The 25,106-nt window shown below is 32.3% G+C and overlaps 3 protein-coding genes across 9 annotated transcripts in view; 1 reads left to right on the top strand and 2 right to left on the bottom strand.

The window, feature by feature from the left end:
• Positions 1-36: 36 nt before the first annotated feature.
• On the top strand, positions 37-8,412 carry LOC111675828 (DNA polymerase epsilon catalytic subunit 1). Of its 4 annotated transcripts, XM_046948134.1 has the most exons (5): positions 37-219; positions 279-405; positions 508-1,530; positions 2,555-7,809; positions 8,044-8,412. In XM_046948134.1, the coding sequence occupies exons 1-5, from the start codon at positions 149-151 to the stop codon at positions 8,342-8,344; spliced, it is 6,777 nt and encodes a 2,258-aa protein (XP_046804090.1). In that variant the 5' UTR covers positions 37-148; the 3' UTR covers positions 8,345-8,412. The 4 variants fall into 4 exon arrangements, with proteins under 4 accessions (XP_046804090.1, XP_046804093.1, XP_046804091.1 ...); XM_046948137.1 differs by lacking the exons at positions 37-219; positions 279-405; positions 508-1,530 and adding an exon at positions 2,297-2,345; XM_046948135.1 differs by lacking the exons at positions 37-219; positions 279-405; positions 508-1,530 and adding an exon at positions 2,316-2,364.
• LOC111675829 (ATP synthase-coupling factor 6, mitochondrial) lies at positions 8,391-9,367 on the bottom strand. The gene is made up of 3 exons (XM_023436670.2): positions 9,213-9,367; positions 8,849-9,000; positions 8,391-8,780 (listed from the first exon to the last, which is right to left on the bottom strand). Exons 2-3 carry the CDS (start codon positions 8,998-9,000, stop codon positions 8,615-8,617), a joined length of 318 nt encoding a protein of 105 aa, XP_023292438.1. The 5' UTR covers positions 9,213-9,367; the 3' UTR covers positions 8,391-8,614.
• A 6,345-nt stretch (positions 9,368-15,712) lies between these two features.
• The window catches only part of LOC111675784, an 81,898-nt gene continuing 72,504 nt past the window's right edge, over positions 15,713-25,106 (bottom strand). For all 4 annotated transcript variants that reach the window (XM_046950170.1, XM_046950168.1, XM_046950171.1 and 1 more), the window contains 6 exons: positions 17,602-23,087; positions 17,230-17,535; positions 16,828-17,159; positions 16,571-16,760; positions 16,222-16,504; positions 15,713-16,000 (listed from right to left, as the gene is read on the bottom strand). In XM_046950170.1, the coding sequence (XP_046806126.1) occupies positions 15,820-16,000; positions 16,222-16,504; positions 16,571-16,760; positions 16,828-17,159; positions 17,230-17,535; positions 17,602-22,933 (6,624 nt within the window). In that variant the 5' untranslated portion in view covers positions 22,934-23,087 and the 3' untranslated portion in view covers positions 15,713-15,819. The remainder of the gene's footprint in view (positions 16,001-16,221; positions 16,505-16,570; positions 16,761-16,827; positions 17,160-17,229; positions 17,536-17,601; positions 23,088-25,106) is intronic.

Here is a 25,106-nt window from a genome sequence, read left to right as displayed (position 1 = left end):
AGACTGGCAACACATAGCGTCAGCTGGAAAGTTTTGGCGCGAAATGTAAACAAACTTTTGTTGATTGATAAATTTGCAAAATTGCCAAAAAAAAGTAGTGTTTTTAATTTATTATTTTGCCAATTAATGTTATATTAAATTACAAAAAATGGAACCAAGTGGTGGCAAAAAAGTTTTACAGAATACTGGAAAATTTGTGTCTGAAACAAGAGCAGAAGGGTAACTACAATGTTTAATATTTCTTGCTTCATATACTGAAATTAAGTTTAATTTTCTAGAGATGATTATTTCAATGAAGCAGGTTATAGGCAGTCGAGGGAAAATGATAAAATAGATTCCAAATATGGGTTTGATCGTGTAAAAGATGGTCTGGAAAGAACTGGTTACTTGATAAATATGCATACTGTAAGTATAGTAATGTGATACCTATTTTTATCATTTTGACCAATTGTATTTGCATCTTGACCAATTGCATTTTCATCTAAAAACAAATTATTGTTCTTATAGACCGAAGTTTTAGATGAAGATCGTCGCCTGGTGGCAGCTTTAGATCTGTTCTTTATACAAATGGATGGTTCTCGCTTCAAATGCACCGTAGCCTATCAACCTTATTTGCTAATAAAACCGGATGAAAAACAAGCAATTGAAGTAGCGCGTTTCCTAAGTCGCAAGTATTCTGGCCAATTGGTTAGCGTTGAACATATTTTTAAGGAAGATTTAGATTTGCCTAATCATTTGTCTGGTCTTCAACAACAATATCTTAAATTAACCTTTCTCAATCAAACAGCTATGACTAAAGTACGTCGTGAAATCATGGCCGCAGTGCGCAAAAATACCGAAAGGGAGAAATCAAATACATATTACCTGCAAATGTTGGCCTCCTCTCTAGCTGCAAATAGTGCTAGCGAAAGTTGCGATGGTAGAAAACAATTAGATTATATGGATTGTATTATGGATATAAGAGAACATGATGTACCTTATCATGTCCGTGTGTCAATAGATTTAAAAATTTTCTGCGGTCAATGGTATAATATACGTTGTCGAAGTGGTGGCATGGAATTACCTATAATAACACCTCGTCCTGATATACTTGAAAGACCCGAACCTGTAGTTTTAGCATTCGATATTGAAACTACTAAGTTACCCCTTAAATTCCCAGATGCCCAAACAGATCAAATTATGATGATTTCCTATATGATTGATGGTCAAGGTTATTTGATTACGAATCGTGAAATTATTTCCTGTGATGTTGACGATTTCGAGTATACACCCAAACCGGAGTTCGAGGGAAATTTTATTGTTTTTAATGAAGAAAATGAAATGCATTTGATACAAAAGTTTTTTGATCACCTTATGGAGGTACGTCCTCATATTGTTGTAACCTACAACGGTGACTTTTTTGATTGGCCGTTTGTTGAGACTAGAGCTGCAGTATATGATTTGGATATGAAACAAGAAATTGGCTTTTCAAAATCAAGAGATGGCAATTATTTGTGCAGACCTTCTATACATATGGATTGTTTGTGTTGGGTAAGTCAAATTTATTTTCTGTTTTAATTCTTAAATTTTGTTCAGTACTTAGGAAAAACTCATTTTATAAATCAAAAATTTTGTGGAAAAATGTACATATATTTTGTTATAAAAAACTAGGTCTTCCTATATGTATACACATTTAAAACAAAATATTTGCAACTAATAATTAGGGAAATTAAAAATTTGCCCTAAATTGAATATGTTATATGCTCATCATAGTTTTAGAATCCAATAATTATCGTTTAGTTTTTGAATCTAAAGATTTAAATATACAAAAAATACAAAGTTAAGCATGAAATATATTATTCTTCATGTAAGTTTTAAAAACTCGAAAATATGTCAATAATATGATATAAAAATTAATAAATAATTTGTAAAATATGCCAAAATATGCTCCAAATAATCGATGCTTAAATTCTTAAATTTGTCTGAAAAGCGTTAAAAACATGCACTTGCATATTTCGGATTCGTTGCTAATAACATAATTGCTTTAAAGGTTTTTTAGTAAGAAGAAAATTATTACTTGGTCGAATAATCTAAATAATAAAAAATACATATCTATATGAAGTCAAATATTGAAGGTTTTTTACATACAAGATTTTGCAGATTTTTGAAAAATAGTTTTCTTAATTCTTAATTTTTTCTTAATTCGATTTAAATAAAAATCTAAAATTTTGGTAAACGTTTTCTTTCAGTAAAAAAGTAGTATTTTGTTGAAATTGTATGTTTGATAATAAAAAAAGTGTTGGTGAAAATCTAAATTTTGTTCAAAATTAGATTTTTTAAATCGAAATTATTTTAATGAAGTTAGAGTAAATATTATTTTATTTCGTGAGTTTATATATTTATGGAAAAATCCTCGGTATCATTTTCGATCATAGTTAAATGTAAAAAATCAAAATTAAAAAAAAACAACTAAGTGCCAAAGTGTCAGAGTAATTGTTTGAGGATCGCTAAATACTATTTTTGTTCATTATTAATTTATATAATTTTTATTTTAATTATAAAACTAAATCCCTAGGTTAAGCGTGATTCCTACTTACCAGTTGGTTCGCAGGGCCTGAAAGCAGTTGCCAAAGCAAAGTTACGTTATGATCCAGTTGAATTAGATCCGGAAGATATGTGTAAAATGGCCGTTGAACAGCCTCAAGTACTCTCCAACTATTCTGTTTCAGATGCCGTCGCTACCTATTATTTATATATGAAATATGTGCATCCATTTATATTTGCTTTAAATACAATTATTCCTATGGAACCGGATGAAATTCTACGTAAAGGCTCTGGTACTCTATGTGAAACTTTGCTTATGGTGCAGGCATATCATGCCAATATTGTCTATCCAAATAAACAGCAAAATGAGCTTAATAAACTGTCTAATGAGGGTCATGTATTAGATTCGGAAACGTATGTGGGTGGCCATGTGGAAGCTCTTGAATCTGGTGTGTTTCGGGCTGATATACCATGTCGTTTTCGTTTGGATCCTAATATGGTTCAACAACTAATTGATAATGTTGATCGTGTACTCAAACATGCGCTGGAGGTGGAAGAGGGCATTCCTTTAGAGAAAGTTAACAATTTAGATGAGGTTCATAAGGAGATTTGTCAAGCTTTAAAAGGTTTACATGATATACCCAATCGTTTGGAGCAGCCTGTTATATACCATTTAGATGTAGGTGCTATGTATCCAAATATTATTTTAACCAATCGTTTGCAACCTTCCGCTATGGTCAGTGATACAGATTGTGCTGCTTGTGACTTCAATAGGCCTGGTGCCCGCTGTAAACGCAGTATGGATTGGTTGTGGCGTGGCGAAATGTTGCCAGCCTCTAGAAATGAATTTCAAAGAATACAACAGCAGTTAGAAACTGAAAAATTTCCGCCGCTATTCCCTGGTGGACCACAAAGGGCATTTCATGAACTTTCAAAGGAAGATCAGGCGGCCTACGAGAAAAAGCGTTTGTCTGACTATTGCCGCAAAGCATATAAGAAAACTAAAATTACTAAATTGGAAACAAGAAATTCGACTATTTGCCAAAAAGAAAACAGTTTTTATGTGGACACTGTAAGAGCTTTTCGTGATCGTCGTTATGAGTACAAGGGCTTAACTAAAGTTGCTAAAGCAGCTGTTAGCGCAGCCATAGCTTCAGGTGATGCGTCGGAAATTAAAGCTGCCAAAGGTCGAGAAGTTTTATACGATTCGTTGCAGTTGGCCCACAAATGTATTTTGAACTCTTTCTATGGTTATGTCATGCGTCGTGGCGCAAGATGGCATTCTATGCCTATGGCTGGTATTGTATGCTTGACCGGTTCTAATATTATTACTAAAGCTCGAGAAATCATAGAACGTGTTGGACGTCCTTTGGAATTGGATACCGATGGTATTTGGTGTATTTTACCAGGCTCTTTTCCTCAAGAATTTACTGTTCTAACGTCTCATGAGAAGAAAAAGAAAATTAATATTTCCTATCCGAACGCGGTTCTTAATACCATGGTTAAAGATCACTTTACAAATGATCAATATCATGAACTGGTAAAAGCCAAAGATGATTCTGGCGAACCTCCTGAATATACGATAAGAGAAGAAAATTCTATATTTTTTGAAGTAGATGGGCCTTATTTGGCTATGGTTTTACCCGCAGCCAAAGAAGAGGGCAAAAAACTGAAGAAAAGATATGCTGTATTTAACTTTGATGGCTCTTTAGCAGAATTAAAAGGTTTTGAAGTAAAACGTCGCGGAGAATTGCAGCTCATTAAGAACTTTCAAAGTTCAGTTTTTGAGGCATTTTTGGCTGGTAACACTTTGGAAGAGTGTTATGCATCAGTCGCAAAAGTGGCCAATTATTGGCTAGATGTTTTATATAGTCGGGGTTCTAACTTGCCTGATTCAGAGTTGTTCGAGTTGATTTCGGAAAATAAATCTATGTCTAAAAAGCTAGAGGAGTATGGTGCTCAAAAGTCTACATCTATATCAACAGCTAAAAGGTTAGCTGAATTTTTGGGAGAGCAAATGGTTAAAGATGCCGGTTTAGCCTGTAAATATATAATTTCTCGTAAACCAGAAGGAGCACCGGTTACCGAAAGAGCTATACCTTTAGCTATTTTCCAATCAGAACCAAGCGTACGCCGACATCATCTACGTCGTTGGTTGAGAGACAATACCATGGGTGATGCGGATATTCGTGATGTTTTAGATTGGAACTATTACATTGAACGTTTGGGAGGAGCTATACAAAAAATTATTACTATACCCGCTGCCTTGCAAGGTTTAACAAATCCTGTACCCAGGGTGCAACATCCTGATTGGCTGCACAAAAAAATTTCAGAAAAAAATGATGTCTTCAAACAGCGTAGGATTAATGAAATGTTTACTTCTAGGCCAAAGCCTAAGCCAGCAATGACTTCATCGAGCAATGACAGTGAAGCTAAAGATGTGGATATAGCTGATATGGAAGATTTGGCGGGAGTAGAAAAAACAACAGATGGAAGGCCTAGAGTTACTAAAAGACGTAGAGCAAACTCAGACGAAGAAGAAAATGCGCACAACCAACCAGAGCATACGTCTTGGCGTCAAGCGTTGGGCCAACCACCGCCCATTGGTACATCGCGTAAAGAAATTGTGGAATGGGTTAAATTTCAAAAGCTTAAGTGGGCTTGGCAATTGGAAAGACGTCAACGTTACAAACAGCAAAATAAAAGACAACGCAGTGATAATGCAAATGATGCACCAGACCACAGGTCTTCCTCTAAGGGGGCCATTTCTACAGCTACGTTGGGTGGATTTTTGCGCAGAGCTCAACGTACTTTGTTAGATCAAGTTTGGCAAATATTACAAATTATACCCGTCGATGATCTAGGGCACTTTACGGTGTGGGCGATGATTGGTGAAGAATTGCACAAAATCAAATTAATAGTACCTCGTATATTCTACGTAAATCAAAGAAGTTTAGCTCCACCCGAAGACGGCCAAATGTGGAAAAAAGTAAATCGTGTTTTGCCACGTTCTAGACCCGTTTACAATCTCTATCGGTACAGTGTTCCTGAGCAGGTTTTTAAGGACAATTGTTTGGGTATGCTGGCTGATCTGGCTACTCCCGACATTGAGGGCATTTATGAAACACAAATGTCACTGGAATTCCGTGCTCTTATGGATATGGGTTGTTTGTGTGCGGTTCAACGTGAGGAAGCCAAAAGACTAGCCGGTTTGGCTACTAAAGATTTGGAAAGCTTTAGCATAGAGCAATTAGAACAAAAATCTCAAGCTCACATAAAATACTTGCAAGGCTCTAATGCTAAACTAAGAAAAATATTTCTTTATCAACACAATATACCCACTGCCAAGAAGGAAGTGTGGTCCATTTTCCTAATGTCTAGTAAAAAAGCCATAGTTATTGCTTTAGATACTGTGCGCACAAATCAAATGCCCAACATGAAAAATCTATATACTGCCGAAAGATTGGCTTTGATAAAGAATTTACAAAATCCTGAAGATACCGAAAAAATACCGCCAGAAGACTTTACATTTGAGATATTCATAGAAGTAGATGTCAAACAAGTATATCGTCATATACAAAAGGCATTATCCACATATAAGGAAGAAAAACGCGGACCAACTATAATTTGCATGCAAACGGCTATAGAGGCGCGTAAACTAAGTAATAACATGCCAATTTTGTTGGATTTTCCACAAGCCCAAATCCACATATCCGATGATGCATCTCTACTCTCGGGATTGGATTGGCAACGCCAAGGATGTCGAGCATTGGTGCGTCACTTTTTAAATTTGAACAATGTAGTGGAATTGATGTTAGATCAGTGCCGTTATTTCCATGTACCCTTAGGAAATATGCCTCCTGATACGGTGCTGTTTGGCGCTGATCTCTTTTTTGCTAGATTATTACAAAAACACAACTTTGTGTTATGGTGGTCTGCTACCACCCGTCCTGATTTGGGTGGTCGAGAAGCGGATGACAGCAGATTATTGGCCGAATTTGAAGACAGTATTACAGTGGTACAAAATCAATCCGGATTTTATCCAGACGTTTGTGTAGAATTAGCCTTGGACAGTTTGGCAGTATCTGCTCTGTTGCAGTCGACAAAGATTCAAGAATTAGAGGGTGCATCCTCGGCTATAACATTTGATGTAATACCACAAGCATCTCTGGAGGAAATGATAGGTACGGTACCGGCAGCCACTCTACCAAGTTATGATGAGACAGCCCTTTGTTCAGCAGCATTTCGAGTTATGCGTTCCATGGTTAATGGATGGTTAAGAGAGGTGTCAATTAATCGAAACATATTTTCCGACTTTCAAATTGTGCATTTCTATCGTTGGGTAAGATCTAGCAATGCCCTTCTTTATGATCCCGCCTTACGGAGATCTCTTAATAACCTGATGAGAAAAATGTTTTTAAGAATTGTAGCAGAATTCAAACGTTTAGGAGCCAGCATTATATATGCCGATTTTAATCGAATCATATTGTCCTCGGGTAAAAAATCTGTAGCTGATGCTTTGGCTTACGTGGACTATGTAGTACAATCATTAAGAAATAAAGAAATGTTTCATTCTATACAACTTTCCTTCGAACAGTGTTGGGATTTTATGTTATGGTTAGATCATGCCAATTATTCGGGCATAAGAGGCCGTTTACCCAAAGGCATAGATGAAACCACACTTGGTGATGTTACAGCAGCTGCTTTAGCAGCTCAATCTGAAGATCGTTTAAGAAATAGCGAATCCCAAAATTCCGATAATGAAGATTCTGACAATGATGTCGAGGAAGTGCCACGAGCTCCTGCAGATGAAGAAAACGCAGAAGAAGAAGAACAATTGTCGCTTGAGTTAAATTGGACTATTAGTGAACATTTGCCGGAAGAAAATGAATGTCGTGAAAAGTTCGAAGCTCTTTTGACATTGTTTATGCAATCTTTAGCTGAACGTAAGACTACACAGCAGGCCATTAAAGATATTTCACATGCTGCTTTTGATTTTATTATAAAATTGCATAAAAACTATGGCAAAGGTAAACACAGCCCGGGTTTGGATTTGATACGTACTCTTATTAAGGTGCTCAGCGTTGATAAGGGCTTGCTGGAGGACATAAATGAATTGCGTCGCAATATGTTACGTTTGGTGGGTGTTGGTGAATTTTCCGACTTGGCTGAATGGAAAGATCCATGCGATAGTTATACTATAGCAGAGGTCATATGTAAGGCGTGTAATCATTGTCGGGATTTGGATTTATGCAAAGATAAACATCGTGCTATGAAGGATGGAATGTAAGTATTATGCTTTGTGATGTGCGCTTATAATAGTTCTTTTCAATTTTGTGGGCTATTAGTCGGATAAGTGAAAATAAGATACAAAATTTAATCCAATTTATTCAATAATTTCGAATGACATTTTTGCCAGTATATTTGAATAATATTTTAAACCACAAATATCACAAGTCTGACTAGTATTCCAATATTTTGCCGTTTGGTAGCGTTATAACATTTAAAATTTTTTTACAGACCCGTGTGGCTGTGTGCCCAATGTTTTGTGGCTTATGACAATGAAGAGATTGAGATGCGTATCATAGATGTGGTGCAAAGAAAATTGATGTCTTATGTTTTACAAGATTTACGCTGTACACGGTGTAATGAAATAAAAAGGGAAAATTTGGCACAATTTTGTACATGTGCTGGAGAGTTCGCGCCGCTTATATCGGGCAGAGAAATCGACCAATTACTAAGAACTTTCCGCAAAGTAGCAGAATACCATAAAATGGATTTGCTACAAGAAACAGTACAACAAATTATAACTACAAAATAAGATAATTAAAATAATATTAAAAACTGTAAATAAATATAGAGTTTCATTTGTTTTTATATATCATCCAATTGATTTTATTTTAAATATTTCTCGAAATGATACAACAAAAACGCATCATTTGAACTAAACATGGCAGAAGTAAAATGATTTTTAAAATCATTACTATTAGAGCCAGATCAATTCAATTGTTTCTCATCCACATTTTGTATTAACGAGTTAACAACACAGTTGGAATTTATGTTTTCTTTAAATGACATTTCTAATTAAAATCTAGGCGGTTGTGTTGATGGGATCAACTTTAACTTCGGGAAATTTGAAGTCTGGGAATTTGGTCATATCAGTTTTGCCATCACTGCCGTATTGTTTGGCAACACGTTCCAATTCATTTTTCATTTCCTTCTCAATTTCGGGGGTAGGATCAACCATTTTGCCACCACTAGAATGAGAATATTATCGTATTTTGAAAATTTCTTTATTATTAATTTATTTAATTAATAAACTTACGCGCTCTTTTGTTTGTATTCACGTACTTTGTCCAAGAAAATTTGTTGAATGGGATCGGAGGCCTTGCTCATGGCTGGGGCAATGATACCAATGCTACGGCGGGCTTCAACACGCAAGACGCGTACACCATTCAAAATAGTTTGAGACAACATCTAAATATAACAATAAACATACAATAATTAGTTTTTTGTCCAGATTTTAATTTTTTTGCTTCATTTTCGGTAACCTTAAAAACATTAAAGGTTATGTAATGATTTTTAACTTGCACTTTTCACAACAAAAACACGGTTTTTTAGCAAATTTTTATTTTTCTGAATTTAACATATAAATTTTTTTGTTTTTATTTTATTTATTATAAAATTACCTTTTTATATTATGGTATTGTTTAATTTCTTTAATAGAATATGAAAAAACGAATTGCTGAAGACTCGCTCACTTGCACAAGTATAATTTTTTTTGCACTATGTCAAATTTGACATATCGTTTTGTCAATTCAACGAAGAGTTACCAGACGTTTTTCAATTAAAAGTGAAGTTGGCTGTAGTTTATTAAACATAATAATCCGTTATATTACAAATGTTAACAATATGATATTGTTATCGATATGTGTTTAATTACAAGTATACAAGTAATGATTAAAAATCATAATAGGATAGGTAAGGTAATATAACATTGTCCGACAAAAAGACAAGAACGGGATTATATTCGTCTAATGCTATAAATTTAAGGGAAAAATTTGGTTTTTTAGTTTTCCATTTCGTGATCGTGTGTCCTTTCATAAGAATTTCAATATTTTAAAAAGTACATTTTTCAAAAAATATTTTAAAATACTTTTACTAATCAAACAATGTCAAATTTGGTGTCAATCTAACAAGAAGAGTTGAGTTTTATTATTTTTATTTTATACTGTTAGAATGAAAATCTGTCAAAAATGTCTTGTAAAATTCTTATCCTTAAAAACAATAGATCTTTAACTAAAGTTCTATTGAATAACTGTGGAATTCCGTGATTAAGTATTTAATTTTCTCATCAAAAACTAATTTTTATATGAAAATCATAAAATTGAATACAAATCTGTGATCTCTTAAATTTATCTTTAGCCCAGGAAAGTAAGGGTTTTGCAGCTGAATTTTAGATAACTGAATGAAAATTGACACATAGTTTCTCCTTAGCATAGTTAATAGGAGATTAAATGTTACAGAAAATATCGTGAGTGCTAAGTGAGATTTTGGAGGTCAAAGGTTACAAAAATTTGTTTTTAGCGAATATTTCACTTATAATGTGTCGTACGCGTTTTGATGCTATTATAATTTCTATAGAGAAATGAATTTTCTATGATACGGAAAAATATTCTTAAGCCAAAATATAGGAATTTTAATTCACTATAGAAATAATGATAACATTAAAATGTGTACGACGCATATTAAGTAAAAAAGATATTCCTCAAAAACAGATTTTTGTAACCTTTGAAAAATAGACGTTCGTGAAGTCACTCAATCTTTTAACAATAAAAACACAACTTTTAAATTCATTTTATGTATTTCATTTATTTATTTATTTAAACTCGAAAAAAATGTTTATATATCTTTTAGCCTAATCGCAAATGTAATGTTTTCAATTCTCCAAAAAATAAAACAAAATAATTTATATCCGTTAACTCACACATTCACAATCAAAAATTCCTGTAAACTTTTTATAATTCAGTATTTTTTTATACTTTGTCAACATCTTGTTTGTTTTTATTTATTTCTTTTTTGGATTTTTAATGTTTTAATGAATATTGCAAATATTTAACTTGAATTGTAAATATACACTTGTGAAGAGTTTTCACTAAATGTTATTATATGCTTTTAGTAAATATATATTTTTAATTTAAATTTCAATGTTTTTTTGTTCTTTTAATTAATATCATATTTTTCCATTCCTTTATTTAAGTATTTAGTTGCTTGAATGTTAACAATATTCTTTTTAACATTTTTTTCATTAATATTTTGGTTAATACATATTTAGTTTCATAAATATTTTGTATATTGTAATGTGTGTACGTGTAGTATTTAATTTAAAAAAAATTTTTAATCTGCTTTGATTTTAAATTATAATTTACGTATTTTATTTTATAGCTCTAAATAATGTATATTCGTTTTTAATAAACTAAAAATCTTTAAATATAGAGTTACATACTTAGATTTGAAATATATTTTATTAGTCATCCAATTGGTTTATTTCATTCCACCTTAAGTTCTAATTTGATTTGCTTTAACGTATAAACACGACAAAATTCGTCTTAAAATTTTGAGAATTGGAAATATAAAATGTCAATTTTATTTCAGATTTTCTGAGTATCAAATGAAAACATGAAACTATTAAATTCTCACTATCAGTTGTTTTTATACCCTTCACCTTTCCGTTTGTAATTTGTATTATATAATTTTCCGACCTTCTAAAAAGTATATATGTCCTCAATTCGTATAAATTGAAGAGTCGATTAAGCAATGTCTAACTGTATGTTTCTTGAATTAAGTTTTTAGAGGACCCCAGATATCGGCGATAACCGAATCTTCAATAATTTTGTTAGACATGCTTTTGAGAAGATCGCTATTTAAAATCAGCAAAATAGGTCCAGGAAATATGAACAAAACTCCGAGACAACCTCTGAAAATTTTATCAAAAATTGAGATTATTTATTCACGCTTAGACAGAAATAGCAAACAAACAAAACACATAACTGCCGGTCCACACTAGGAAACTTTTTTTGGAAAACTTCTGATTTTGCGTGAGAGAGAAAGAATATCATTCATCTCTCTCGCGGTACGGAGTTTCTCGTACTCGGAAACTTGTTTTATTATTCTTCTCATTCGTACAACAACAAATCAATGCAATTAATACGTAGTTTCTGAAACAAAAGTTTCTATGTGTGGACATTAAGAAAACTTCAAAAGAGAATTAAGAAAAAGTTTCTCTACAAAAGTTTCCTAGTGTGGACCAGGTCTTACTGAACTTTTCGCGGCAGATGCGTTACAAATTATAATGTTTAACTTGCTAAATAAAAATACATTATTTAAAGTTTTTTGGCAGAAGCCTACAACGCGTTGCCGCTTATAACGCGTGTTGTGTACGCGTTTTCTTATTGTGCTTGCTTGTTTATAAAAACAAGGCAGAGCAAGAGCAGCACGAATGTGTTGTTATTGGCTACACTGAAAATAATCCATGCTCAACTTTACGAAAACAAATTTCGTAACTTCTATTTTCGTAATATTTACAAAAATTTCGTGTATAATGCGAAATATTATTTAATAAAACCCTTTTCTATTTTTACGAAAGTACGAAAACCTTTTTAAACATAATGATATTTATTATATTATGATTAAATAAAACTACAATATTTTTATAAAATTTAAGAAAAAGTATAATATTATTCTCGAATTATTTTCATAAAAAAATTAAAATTCGTGTGGAGAATAATTTTGAACTAAAATTAGAAAATTTATTTTAAAAGGAATGTTTGAATAAATTAACATTTAGTAAATTTTACCATATTTTTTCAAAATTCCCTTTTTTCAATTTATGTAAATTAATTTTTTCAAGAATATTTTGCATTATACTAAAATATTTCGTACAATTTCGTATATATTACGAAAGAATTTCGTGGTGCGAAACAATAAACGATTCGTACAATATACCACATTTTTCGTATATATTAGGCATGGATTTTTCCAGTATAGAAACATGAAATTATGTATTTAGCCTGGATTAAGGATAATCTATAAAATAGGATACTGACTATTTTTTTAACTCATCATGGTGAAGGGTATATAAGATTCGACTCGGCCGAATATTTTTTTTATTTATATTTTAAATCATATAACAAATTTTTTAACAATTGTGCTTGTAGGAATTTCTGTTGAAAATTGTTTAGTTTTTGCTAGGACTAACAAATTTTTAAAAATGTGTTGTATTTTGTGGAAAAACCAACAAATAAGCTTAAAGTGTAAACAAATAAACCACTGGCTATAACTAAAGAATAAAAAGTTTTAATGTGTAAACCGATTTGTATTTAGAAAATATAATTCTAGTTTTTAACTTTGTGAATCATTTTAATAAATCATAAAAAATATTTTACAAAATATTTTCTATTATAGTTTATCTCTTGTTTTCTTGATTCTTTCCAATAAACTATAAACGGAGAGTGAATCTATGCGTGCTTAATTTTTTTGTCTTTATAAAGAGTCTATAGTTTGGTTTGTGTCTTATAATTAGTTTAAAATTGGTCACAAGGAATTTCTTTAGTTTTTAGAAAATCATAAAAAGTTTAAAAAATATTTTAAATCAATTTATTAATGAAGAAAAGTTTAAATATATGAGTTTTGTACAAAGTAAAAAGGAATTTTTAATTAATTTAAAAAAAACACTTTCTACAAATTTGAAAATAAATTTCTCAGTATGTCAACTTATGGGCCTATTCCACAGTTGAAGTTAAATAACAAATTTGTCAAGCAATTTGTTGTTTTTCAATAAGTATAAATATAATCAATCAAATATAAAAATTAAGTTTTAAGTGTTAAATCAAAATAGAGAAAAAAATGGGTCAAATGAAGCCGAATCATTACAAAAATCGGCAGTGGCATATAAATGTAAGTTTTACCGATTTTTGTTGACATACTAAAACATTTATCATAATTATGAACCCTAAATCCTTATTCTGGGGGTACGGTTGTATGGGGGCTAGGCGAAATATTGAATCGAATTCAATCATTTTCAATAGCATTCGTCCTTGGACCAAAAAAAGCATATGTGCTAAATTTCTTCAAATTATATTGAAAATTGCGACCTGTGCACCAGAGTAGGCATTTTTTGCACTCGTGAATACAATTTTATTTATTTCTTTCGTTTTACAACTCAGTTTCACGAGATTTATTTTTAATCTCGCGAGATCTATTTTTTTAAACTCTTCATTTTTTATGTTCACTTCATGAGCGATATTTATATATATTGTTTTATTAATTTTTCTAACAAGATATATCAAAATGAATAGAATTTGAATAAAACTCGAACACAGAAAATTTGTGTATGTGAAAGATGGATGGGTTTATGGTGACAAACAAACGGTTTAAAAAATAAAAATGTTTATTTGCAAAACAAAAATTAAAAAAATTCAAAATATTATTGACCAGTAAATTTTTATGAAAAAACAAAATAATTTGCATCAATAAATGTTTTTAATACAAAAACCTAATTGACACATCGTATGTGCTATTTCTTACTTCAATTACAATAATAATTAATATTTCTATTTGCACACGTGTACAAAGATCGTAAAAAGCCATAAAATCATAATGAAATTTCTGGAAATTTACCACATTTTAAAAATTTTCGAACATCTACAGGCAAACATAACTCTTTAAAGTTTACACACGCATATATGTTTACACACTCACACATAAAAAAGTTAATTTTCATTTTCTTAAGATTTACAATATTATAAAACTCATGAAATACTCTTATGTACTCGTATAATGAGAGAAATTTATTTTCCGTTCTTTAAATTTAAATATCACTCGTAAGATTTATTTTTAAAAGTCACGAGAAAAAAAGATAAATTCACAAGAAAGTAAACAATTTATTTCGCTCGAATTAATATCACTCGAGAGAGAAATCAATTTGAATGCTCTTCCTACTCTGCTGTGCACACAAAGTTTACATGGACATATAGACTAAGAAAGTGGGTGTGGCACCAATAATACCCTCCCCGTTGTAGTGGTGTTGGGAGAACAATTTCCTTAATAATATAATATATACTTTTAAATCAAAAGAGAACGAAATTTTTACTAAAACCCGATGTAAAAATTAAATGCTCATAAATTTTTCCCAAGGACGAATATTTTCCAAATTAGTTACAATTTATACTAGCCCTTCTACAGAAGAAGCCCTTGAATATATGAAAATGTTTTGCATTTTATATTTGCTACCAAAATTCAAGTGAATAAATCCATAATTAACTTATTAAGGGATTTAAAAATGAGAACAAACTAATTGATAATAAAATTGTTTTTTTAACTTAAAAATATAAAAAGTAATAAAAAAAAGATTTTTAATTGTTCACAAAAATTTAAAATAATTTATTTATTTTTAATTTTTTGTTTTTTCGTTTAAATTGCTAACTTTTTAAATATTGTTTGTTTGTTTTTTTTCATGTTATTTGTATGGATGTGAGTTTTTTGTTAATTAAATGTGTAAAATCGTAATAATAAGTGTCAGTACATTTTGTTTATTGTTAAACTAGAAAAGAACAATAATTATTTTTAATTAAATGGTTTTTAATTCGTAAGGAAATTTAATACTTCCTTTAGAATATATTTTAATTAAGATTATTAAAACTACTTTGAAGAAGAGAAAATTAAAAAAAACAATTATAAATAATTGAACTTAATTTAATAATTTTTTTAATATAAGTAATTGCAAATATTGCTTTTATTTCATCATGATGTTTTATAATTGTTCCTTTTTTTATGTAGATTTCAACGTGTATTTTTTTAATTTAAATATTAACTGCAGTGTTTTTTTAATATTCGATCGTTCTGCTACTAAAATATTTTTTTCTTATTTTTTTAATTGAATTCTACTTTATTTTGTTTAATAAATTTTTAATGTGTTGTGTATGTATAAGTGTTATAATGAATATTTTTTTTACTTTTCTAAATGTATTTTTGCAATATTTTTCATTTAAGGTCTCTTCTACTTTTTTGTTTTTCTTTATATAATTCTACTTGGGGGGTTTACTTTTTTGTTAAATAATTTAAATATGTAATTGAATAAACTTAAAATAAACTATCACAAAATCAAATACTTAAAAATCATAAATAAACAAAAAATTAACAAAAAAAAAAATAATTTTATTTTATTAAATTAATATTAATTTAATGTTTTTTATTTTTTGTTTTTATAACATTTTTCTTATATATATTTTTTTTAATTTACATTTGACTTTCTTTGCGCCACTGGAAAGTGCCGGATTTCACTCCAATACTTGATGAACCCTGCCCGCTGTTAGAGAGTATATTATTAGTACGTCTTATAAGTTGGGCAGCAGAATCGAATCGGCTGCGTATTAGACGCATTGCTGGATTTGTGGTAATGCCACTACGTTTGCTCTTGCTAAAAATAAAAATTGATTAATTACAGATTTATAGTTAAATTTATTATATTGAAATATTATTGCAAATTTTTATTAGAAAACACCTTTCAAAAAATAATTTTTGAGTTTTCTTTGTTATTTAAATTCCTATAATATAGAACCTTAAAACATATAAAACAGGACTTTTGAAAAGTATATAAGATTCGACACAGCCGAATATATAACTATTGTTTAATATTACCTTGATGAACTGGCTTGAGACTCCTTAAGGTTACCCAAAATTATACGCATATGAGTATCGCGAGCAAAATGATTATCGGGCAATGCCGATTTTCCACCTGAACAACTGGCACCGCTGCTGCCATTCATACCCGATGCACCAGCGCAATCATCAATATTATTGATAGACGGCAATTGACCGGGAGAACTTAGCTCACTGCTAGGAGAGTGAGGTGGTGTTGCATATAAGGGTGACATACATTCCATATCATAAAGATCAGCCTCATTACTGGCCATATGAGAAGCTGTAAAGGAAAAAAATATATATTGTCATTCTACTTATGTTAAATATCGATAAAATAATTACTTACCCATTTGATGTTCACTGAGATCGGGTAGGATTTGTGAATGCCTTTGGTGAGCAGAATTTTTATGAGCCAATGACGAAGAGGAGGCAGAATTATGTTTTGCATTGACCATAGGCGAATTTTGCACAAAAGGATTGTTGCGAGAGCTTAGTTTGGTTTGACGCTGCAATTGTTGGGTAAAAGTAAGAGGCGCCTATTTCAAAAGGAGAGTACAATTGTGAAATTTTATTTTGAAAAGGGAAATCATTTCAGAAACTTACATCATTACTACTGCCTGTTGATTGACTAGATATTACACTTTTACGTTTGTGTAAACTGCTTGTATCCGATTGCATTGTATTCTGATAGAAGTTATTTGAACTGTGTGTTGAACTTGAGGCATTAAGTATACTAGGTGCTGCCATGTTATTATTAACTGTGGCTGTGGTGGCAGCCGAGCAAACAGATGATGCTGAGGCATGAGGTGGGAATGGTGATGTTGTTAGACTACCAACACCTAAATTAGCATGAGCGGGTATAGATGGTGGCTGATCGGGTGAACGTAACATATTTGCAGGATGAAATTTGCTCTCCAAGGGATTGTTAGATTCATCTATATAGATAAAATATATATCAAATAAATATTCTTGTAAATAAGTAAATAGTTCAAATTTAAAACTTACTTTTGGTATAGTTGTCGAAAATCTTTAAGATATTTGTGCGATTTGATTTGGCTGCCAATTTGATGGGTGTGCGTCCACAATGATCAGATTTATAGGGATTGGCGCCATATTTCAATAATGCTATGACACACTTTTCATGACCCTCTTGCGCTGATATGCCTAAAGCTGTAGCTCCCTGTTTGCAGGCATGATCAGCCAAAGCTCCAAAGTATAGTAAGATATTCATAACATCGTGATTTCCCTGCCAGGCACAAGAATGTAACGGTGTGCGAGCCTCCAAATCCATGGCATTAACATCAGCATTACCTAAAAAAATTGTATATAAATACATTAAAGAGAATTCTATTAAAAATCTCTGTCCTCCCAACATACCCAATGTTATTAACATTTTCACCATATCAGCGTGACCCTGCCAGGCAGCTACATGTAAAGCGGTACGTCCCTCACTATCACTGATATTAACATCAACATCAGTGAATTCCAATAAATATTTAACCATTTCCAATTTATTTTCCAAAGCCAGAATATATAAAGTTGTTCGAGAGTCAGCATCTTTAGCATTAACGTCACAATTGTATTTCAAAAGATATTGAACCGTCTCTAAATGTCCTTCTAAGCAAGCCAAACGGAAAGCTGTCTTCCCATCGTGGGCCTTTTGATCGACAAATGTTGCATGGCACTCCAATAATACTTGAACACATTTTGTTCTACCTTCTTGAGCGGCCAAATGTAAAGCCGTCTTACCCTCATTATCACATTCATCGATTTTCGCTCCTGATTCTAATAATTGAAGGCAAACTTCGTGAAACCCTTCAAAAGCAGCATAATGCAGTGGTGTCCAGCCCGCGTTATCGCGATGGGTCTCGTCAAGACCGCGATCTAATAGTTGACGCACAGTTTCTATATTACCCTGAGCAGCAGCAATACTAAGAACTGTCCGACCTTCAGAATCCATGCAGTCTATGCCACAACCCCAAAAGAGCAATAGTTTAACAACATTAGCGTGACCGGCAGTACAAGCTGCCCATAAGGGAGTTCTGCCCATAAAATCTGCTAAATCAGGATCAGCACCATTTTCGAGTAGCAGTTCGCAAACCTCAGCATTTCCTTCAAATGAACTAACCAACAAAGGTGACATCCCATCATTGTCCAGCTGATCGGTATTAGCACCATGTTCTAGAAGAGTTGATATAACTTTGCTGTAACCAGATGAACCACAGAGAGCTGCGACGCACAAAGCACTGCGGCCATCTAAATCAAGATGGTTTACATTGGCTCCATTTTCCAGCAGTATTTCCACAATATCATAATGTCCCATATAGGAGGCAGCTATTAAAGAGGTACGTCCCTGTCGATCAACTGAGTTAACATCGGCGCCATGTTCTATGAGTATTTTCAAAATATCTTCGTGGCCACTCCAAGCAGCAGCTCTTAAAGCAGTACGACCTTCTTTGTCGGCTAAGTCAATTTTACAAGCTGGATGGGCTATAAGCAGTTTAACCACTTCAGTATGCCCTCCCCAAGAAGCTGAACGTAGAGGTGTCCAACCATCTCGATCGGCATGATTTACATCAACACGTTTCATGCGGCCAGTGCCATCATTACACGGCTGAGAAAAGTTTAGCAATAACTTGACCACATCCAAATGTCCATTTCGCGAAGCTATATTTAAAGCCGTCTGGCCATTGTAGTCTTCAATTTCTAAATCAATGGGTCCTTTGCAAGCATTTAGTGCACGTTCAAGTAGTAAATGATTGCCATCATTTGCCAGGATATGTATCAAGGCCTTGCCCTTATGCAACTCTAGACGATTAGAATCTGAAAGTTGGTGCAGTGTTGATGAAGCATTGTCATCCTGGCTTTCATGATGTGGCTCACTTTTTTCTGAAGGGCTCGTAGGTCTTTGGGTCTCTAAAATACAAGACCTCTCACTGGATATCAACAGATCTGCTAATTCAAAGTCGATGTTTTGCGACTTTTCGGAAAGCTCGGGTGACATTAATGATGATTCGCAAGATGTTTGAGTATCTGCATTATTAATCCCCGTTTCGATGAGTAGCTTTAAAATCTTGCCATCTGTAGGTAAGCTGGGTTTGAAGAAATCACATAACAATTGTGAAAATTCATCACCCAATTCGTTGTTCAAAAACTTTTCAATCATATTGCGGGTTTTGGGTAAAAAGTTCGGATCATTTTTAAAATCCACTTCACATTGAGAACAACAGTTTAAGTGGTTAGTATAAAAGCAGTCATTTAAATTGAGACGTGATTCCAAGAGCATTAATATTAAATCCAAGTCAATGCTACGGTTAGTAAGGTACTCCCCAGACTTAATGAGATGATAAATAAATTTACGCACTGTATTTGCACACAGAGTCTCAGCTACTAGCAAGTAATACATGGAGATCATTACGTGACCTTCGTTAACATCGCAAATAAATTTCTTGGTGGCAAATTTAACATCTACCAACCAATCGGAGAAGGAATTATGGAATATTTTCAGTCTTTGCTGGTCATTATCGTAGAGCAGAATATTTTTCATTAACAATAAACGTTTTTCAAACTCTTCATTGTCAATCGTATAGTTGTGTGTTCTAAGGCAATTGAACAAAAACAGTTTGTCCACATAACCAGAAGAGGCCAGAAGTACATTCAATACTGGTCTTATTTTCATGTATTGCTTTTTATTGAAGGATTTCTGGCATATGTACAAATACAAACCATTTAGAGTGCAGGGTATTAACTTGATTTCCCGAAAACTGAAAAAGTTCTCCTTGATGCCATTCAGAACTTTTTCCAAGTAAAGAATGCATCCATTCGATTTAATATATAGTTGATGTAAGGACTCAATTATCTCCTTTGTCAACATAATACTGTCTTTAAAATCAGAGTTTAATCTATTGATGATATATTCCTGCACATCTTTAACCACATGCGATTTGCGTAAATCATCTAAAGTGATTTTCTTAAACCCGGTAAACATTTTGGTAATTTGTTTTGTTTGTTTCTTGGTAGTGCAAACCAAGAATAACCATTTTGGAAATAGATGTATATGATTCGATAATAATTCGGCTACATTTCGACTTTTATGGGTAGTAGCATTACCACGGCCGCCCTTTAAGGTGGAAATTAAATTTCCCTCATTGATGTAGTTCTCATCGATGGAATCTATTAGCAGCAACAGGGCCGTCTTAGGTGGTGTTAACTCTAAAAGTGGAAATAGCAAAGCTTTTTTGAAACATTCATCGGGGTTTTTTTCTATGTTATCGACTGTCAAACATTCAAATATTTCAGGATTAGAGAGTAACATTTCGTAGTAACCATCGGCAATAATAGTGCGGCAACTTTTAGTTTTGGGCAAGGGTGGAGGTAGAGTGTTTAGAGACATAGGTTCCCCTTCATCCATAGGTAACTCCGTTGTTTTGCCATTAACAGATAGATCGAAATCAATTAGATTGTTATCGATATAGCTATCTTCGAGCTTTTCATCCTTTAATCTCTGCTTACGCTCATTGTCTTCTTCTTTTTCCTTACTCTCCCTAGTCGTTGTTTCTTTCTTCTGTTGATTCAGTCTAGAAAACTCTTCGAAATCTTTATCAGCTTCGGGTTTATCTTCGTTGTCCTGCTTTTCATCTTTGTCAGATTTTAAATCTTCATTGTTAACATCAGCTTCGATGGCAGCTTGAATTTCCTGTTTCAAGTCTTCACTAATGACCACAGCAATATCTTCCCCTCCCCCTTGCTGAGGTATTGTCGAACTGTTGGCTGTTGTGTTTACATGCTTAACGGGTGATGCTACTGCACCAGGTCTTGTTAGTTTAACGGGAATTTTAGATTTTTTACCGGGACTAGTTTTACTGGAGGATGAACAGGAATGTTCTTCATCTCTTTTTCTAAACTTTTCCGTATCGTTATCTTTATTTTCTTCGTAATCTGCCGTGGCCTTATTCTTAGTCCCCTTGGGAGGATGGGTACCATAGTTGTATTTCTCTGGTACTTCTGAATCATTGAAATCTTGTTCTGGCGCCGGTTCTGATTTCTGACGTAAGAGCTGTAAATTTTCCGACTTTTTGTTGGTAGAAGTACGACGCTCTTGGAAATCATCTAATTCGACAAAATCACATTCTTTAGCTCCTCTCTTTAGTTCGGCTATTAGAATATCTTCAGCATTTTCATCTAGAGAAATATTATTCATGGCTTCATCTAGTTTAGATTCTTGCTGTTGAACTTCATCTTGAAGAAATGAAAAACCCTCATCGATAATACGCTGTGATTCATCTTTGGTAATAAGTGAAGAATGACTCAATATTTGCAACACCAATTTTCTTATAAACAACGAGAGACTATGACATTCGGGATTTTGTGATTCAATTAAGTAACATGCCAACAATTTTCGATTCAATATGCCCTTGGTGCCAGAATTACCGTTAAGTATAGCTTGACAGATGGAAGTCTTGCCAGAACCATTGGACCCCAACACCAAGCAACCATTATAAGTAGAAGAAGATATAGCAGAAGCTTTAGCACGGGCCGACATAAATTGTGAGGATCCTGCAAATGGCTCATTTTTGCTACCTCCTACAGCTCCCAGCAGACCGGGCATAGATTTTTTACCGGCGGTTCGTTGTTCCAAGCACATGGCTATCTTTTTCAATACCCATTCACGATTTATATACACTTTAGCTTCATAGCGTTGATGTGATGGATAATGGTGATGATGATGTACTATCTGCTGATGACCACTGGATACAAAACCATTAACCTCTTTGTCGGGTGAAATCTTCTTTTGCATTAAAACTTCTAAGTTATCGGAAGTTTCCTCGATATTGCGCTCCATATTACCGGCACCCTCTAAAGCAGCTTCCATCTCATCTTCAGGATCAACACTACGACGAGATAATTCTACTGGAAAATTTTGTTGCACTAAATTGGCAAAATGTTCTTCTCTGGCTAAATTGGAAAAGCTCGAATTTGGACAATCCTTTCCAGACATTTCCATTTTCTTATGCAGCTGAGTAGTGTCTTTAAGGAAATTTAATATGCGCCTGTCTTCTAACTGGTGACTTATAGAAACACCACCACCACTGCTAGTCGTGGGCAATGGTATACCCTGATTGGTATACATATTGCTGGAGGTACAGCCTGAGTCTGGTTCGTCATCTAAGTCAGTAACCGGTATAGTGTTGCCATTACGATTGCTATTACTCAAACGATTACTATCACGGGTATTGAGTTTGTAATCCATAATATTGGTTAACTTCAAGTCATTCGCTTCATTAGCCTCATTTATAGTTCTGGCAGTAGGAGCCGAGGGTTGCTGAAGTCTGCTACGTTCACCGCTTTTATAACGATCTGATTTCCTTAGCGGAGTAGCATAGATCATTTCCTTGGGCATTTGTCCTACTGGGAAATGTTTACTACTCAGGTGATGCTTATTATTTGGAGCCAAATTAGAATTTGAGTTTGAATTGACATTTGCATTCGAATTGGTAGCATTTAAATGAGCACTTTGATTACTGATATTATTAATTAGCAATTGCTGGGACAACGCCTTATTCGAGTTAATATTATTCGAGTTGGGATTGGTTGTTTGTACATTTTTTTGCTGTTGCATTTTACGTACAGACTCATTAAACATGGCCTGACATGGTAGATTTTCATAAATATCATTGCGTAAATGATCGTTATCCTTATGCTTAGACATGATGGCAACTAATGTATTTTAACTTAAGTTTAGAATAAATCTTTGGTTTGTGTAGTTAAAGGTCTTTATGTTAAAGTTTAGTTTAAAGAAATAAACGATCGTTTTTGTATTGATCGCCTGCAGTCGTTTCACATTATTCGATTGTTCCGTTGGTCTGTAAATAAATTTAAGAGGAAAGTAAAAACAATTAATTAAAATGATTTAAGAAATTTTAAAATATTTGTATATACAAAAGATTGCTAATTAATGTCGGTGTATAAAATTCGTTTAATGTTCATAAATCTGTAAGGTCCATTGTACTCTATACTATAGTGTTAAATAAGATTTTTGTTTTGTTTATCCTCCTATTTTTCTATTTTTATTTTCTTTTATTCAATTGTTTACTAAGTCAAACAATTGACCCTATTTTGACCTCTTTTGTTACGAAAAAAAAAACTTAAATAAAGTATGTTATTTTTTCCTTATTTCTTACTATTATTTTGCACTTGTATCTATTCATCTGTAGAATAAATATACTGTACAAAGTCTGCAGGAAAAAATAGTTTAAAGAATAATAAATTTAAACTTATGTACATATGTATATACAATGTACATACATATATATATATATACACTGAAAAAATTCCATGCCTAATATATACGAAAAATGTCGTACATTGTACGAATCGCTCGTTGTTTCGCACCACGAAATTCTTTCGTAATATATACGAAATTGTACGAAATATTTTAGTATAATGCAAAATATTCCTGAAAAAATTAATTTACATAAATTGAAAAAAGGGAATTTTGAATAAATATGGTAAAATTTACGAAATATTAATTTATTCAGACATTTTTTTAATTTTAAAGTAAATTTTCTAATTTTAGTTCAAAATTTTTTTCCACACGAATTTTCAATTTTTTTGTGAAAATATTTCGAGAATATTATTATACTTTTTCTTAAATTTTATAAAAATGTTATAGTTTTATTTAATCATAATATAATTAATATCATTATGTTTAATTTCGCTAAAATTTAAGAAAAAAATATTACGAAAGATTTTCGTACTTTCGTTAAAATAGAAAAGGGTTTTATTAAATAATATTTCGGATTATACACGAAATTTTTGTAAATATTACGAAAATAGAAGTTACGAAATTTTTTTTCGTAAAGTTGAGCATGGATTATTTTCAGTGTGTGTATGCATAAATACATACAAAAAAAGTGCACGTTGTAGGAAAAACCAGAGGGGTCAAAGTGTAAAATGGAATTTAGCTTGTAAAGTCGTTGATTCTTATATTTTTAAAATTTCGACACATGGAACCTTGGATACGAACACTGTCATAACATGTAAGAAAATAATATTTTTAAGTAAATTCTTAAGAAATCTTTATTGTTGACTCCAACTTAAGCTAGCAAGATTTCAATTCTATGTATATATTTTGGATGAGTAGCCCAAAGGTTAATACTTAATATCCTGTATAACTGGCATTTTAGTTTGAAATTACGGTCAGAATTGTAAACTTATTGTACTTAAGTATCAACATCTCTTGTTGACTTTCAGCAAAAACTAATCACATAATTCATTTAATTATACATTATAAAGAAAGTATTACAAAATCTGAAGATAGATTTATATTGTACTTCAACACAACCTTTTCTACATTTGGAAAAAGAAATATTGAAAAACTACATTAGTTTGAATAACTAACCTTATTTTTCATTATAAATTTTTATTCTTCTATATATACTAACTATAATTACGTTAATAATCGGTAACTAGAGTAGTTTTCTGCTGCTTGAACTTGTTGTCGTTGAACACAAAAAAAAAAACTTAAATATTAATGATGTTGGTTCATGGTGTATAACATGGTTGAAGGAGTTTGTTTGTAAGTCCCTTCAGCTGACTATATTTTCGATGGTTTTATGTTTACAAACACCACCTTTTTCTTGCCACTTTGCTTTTTGAAATTTCGTTGGTTTATTTTTTCCAATAATGAACCCTTCAGGAAATGGATAATAATATTGATTAACATGGTTGTATTTTAAAAACTCTATTGCATTGTTCAGTAAGATCGAGCGGAAGTTCATGATCATTTAGATAAGTTTCTGTTCTTGTTTGTGTTTATGATTAAGTAAATGTTTTATGACAATGTTTTCTATTGGGTATTTGAAACTTGCATTATTGAATGA

This window comes from Lucilia cuprina, chromosome 4, assembly GCF_022045245.1.
Source record: "Lucilia cuprina isolate Lc7/37 chromosome 4, ASM2204524v1, whole genome shotgun sequence".
In the NCBI taxonomy this organism is placed as follows: domain Eukaryota; kingdom Metazoa; phylum Arthropoda; class Insecta; order Diptera; family Calliphoridae; genus Lucilia; species Lucilia cuprina.
The sequence above is the reverse complement of the archived record's forward strand: the minus strand, read 5'-3'. Positions and strand labels throughout refer to the sequence as shown.

What these genes read in the sequence shown, in the direction of transcription:
- LOC111675828 (XM_046948134.1), top strand. Translation starts at nt 149, where the DNA reads ATGGAACCAAGTGGTGGCAAAAAAGTTTTACAGAATACTGGAAAATTT. An exon ending in TCTGAAACAAGAGCAGAAGG is followed by an intron (nt 220 to 278) that starts GTAACTACAATG and finishes TTAATTTTCTAG; the next exon opens with AGATGATTATTTCAATGAAG. An exon ending in ATATGGATTGTTTGTGTTGG is followed by an intron (nt 1,531 to 2,554) that starts GTAAGTCAAATT and finishes CTAAATCCCTAG; the next exon opens with GTTAAGCGTGATTCCTACTT.
- LOC111675829 (XM_023436670.2), bottom strand. Translation starts at nt 9,000, where the DNA reads ATGTTGTCTCAAACTATTTTGAATGGTGTACGCGTCTTGCGTGTTGAA. An exon ending in GAATACAAACAAAAGAGCGC is followed by an intron (nt 8,781 to 8,848) that starts GTAAGTTTATTA and finishes TTCTCATTCTAG; the next exon opens with TGGTGGCAAAATGGTTGATC.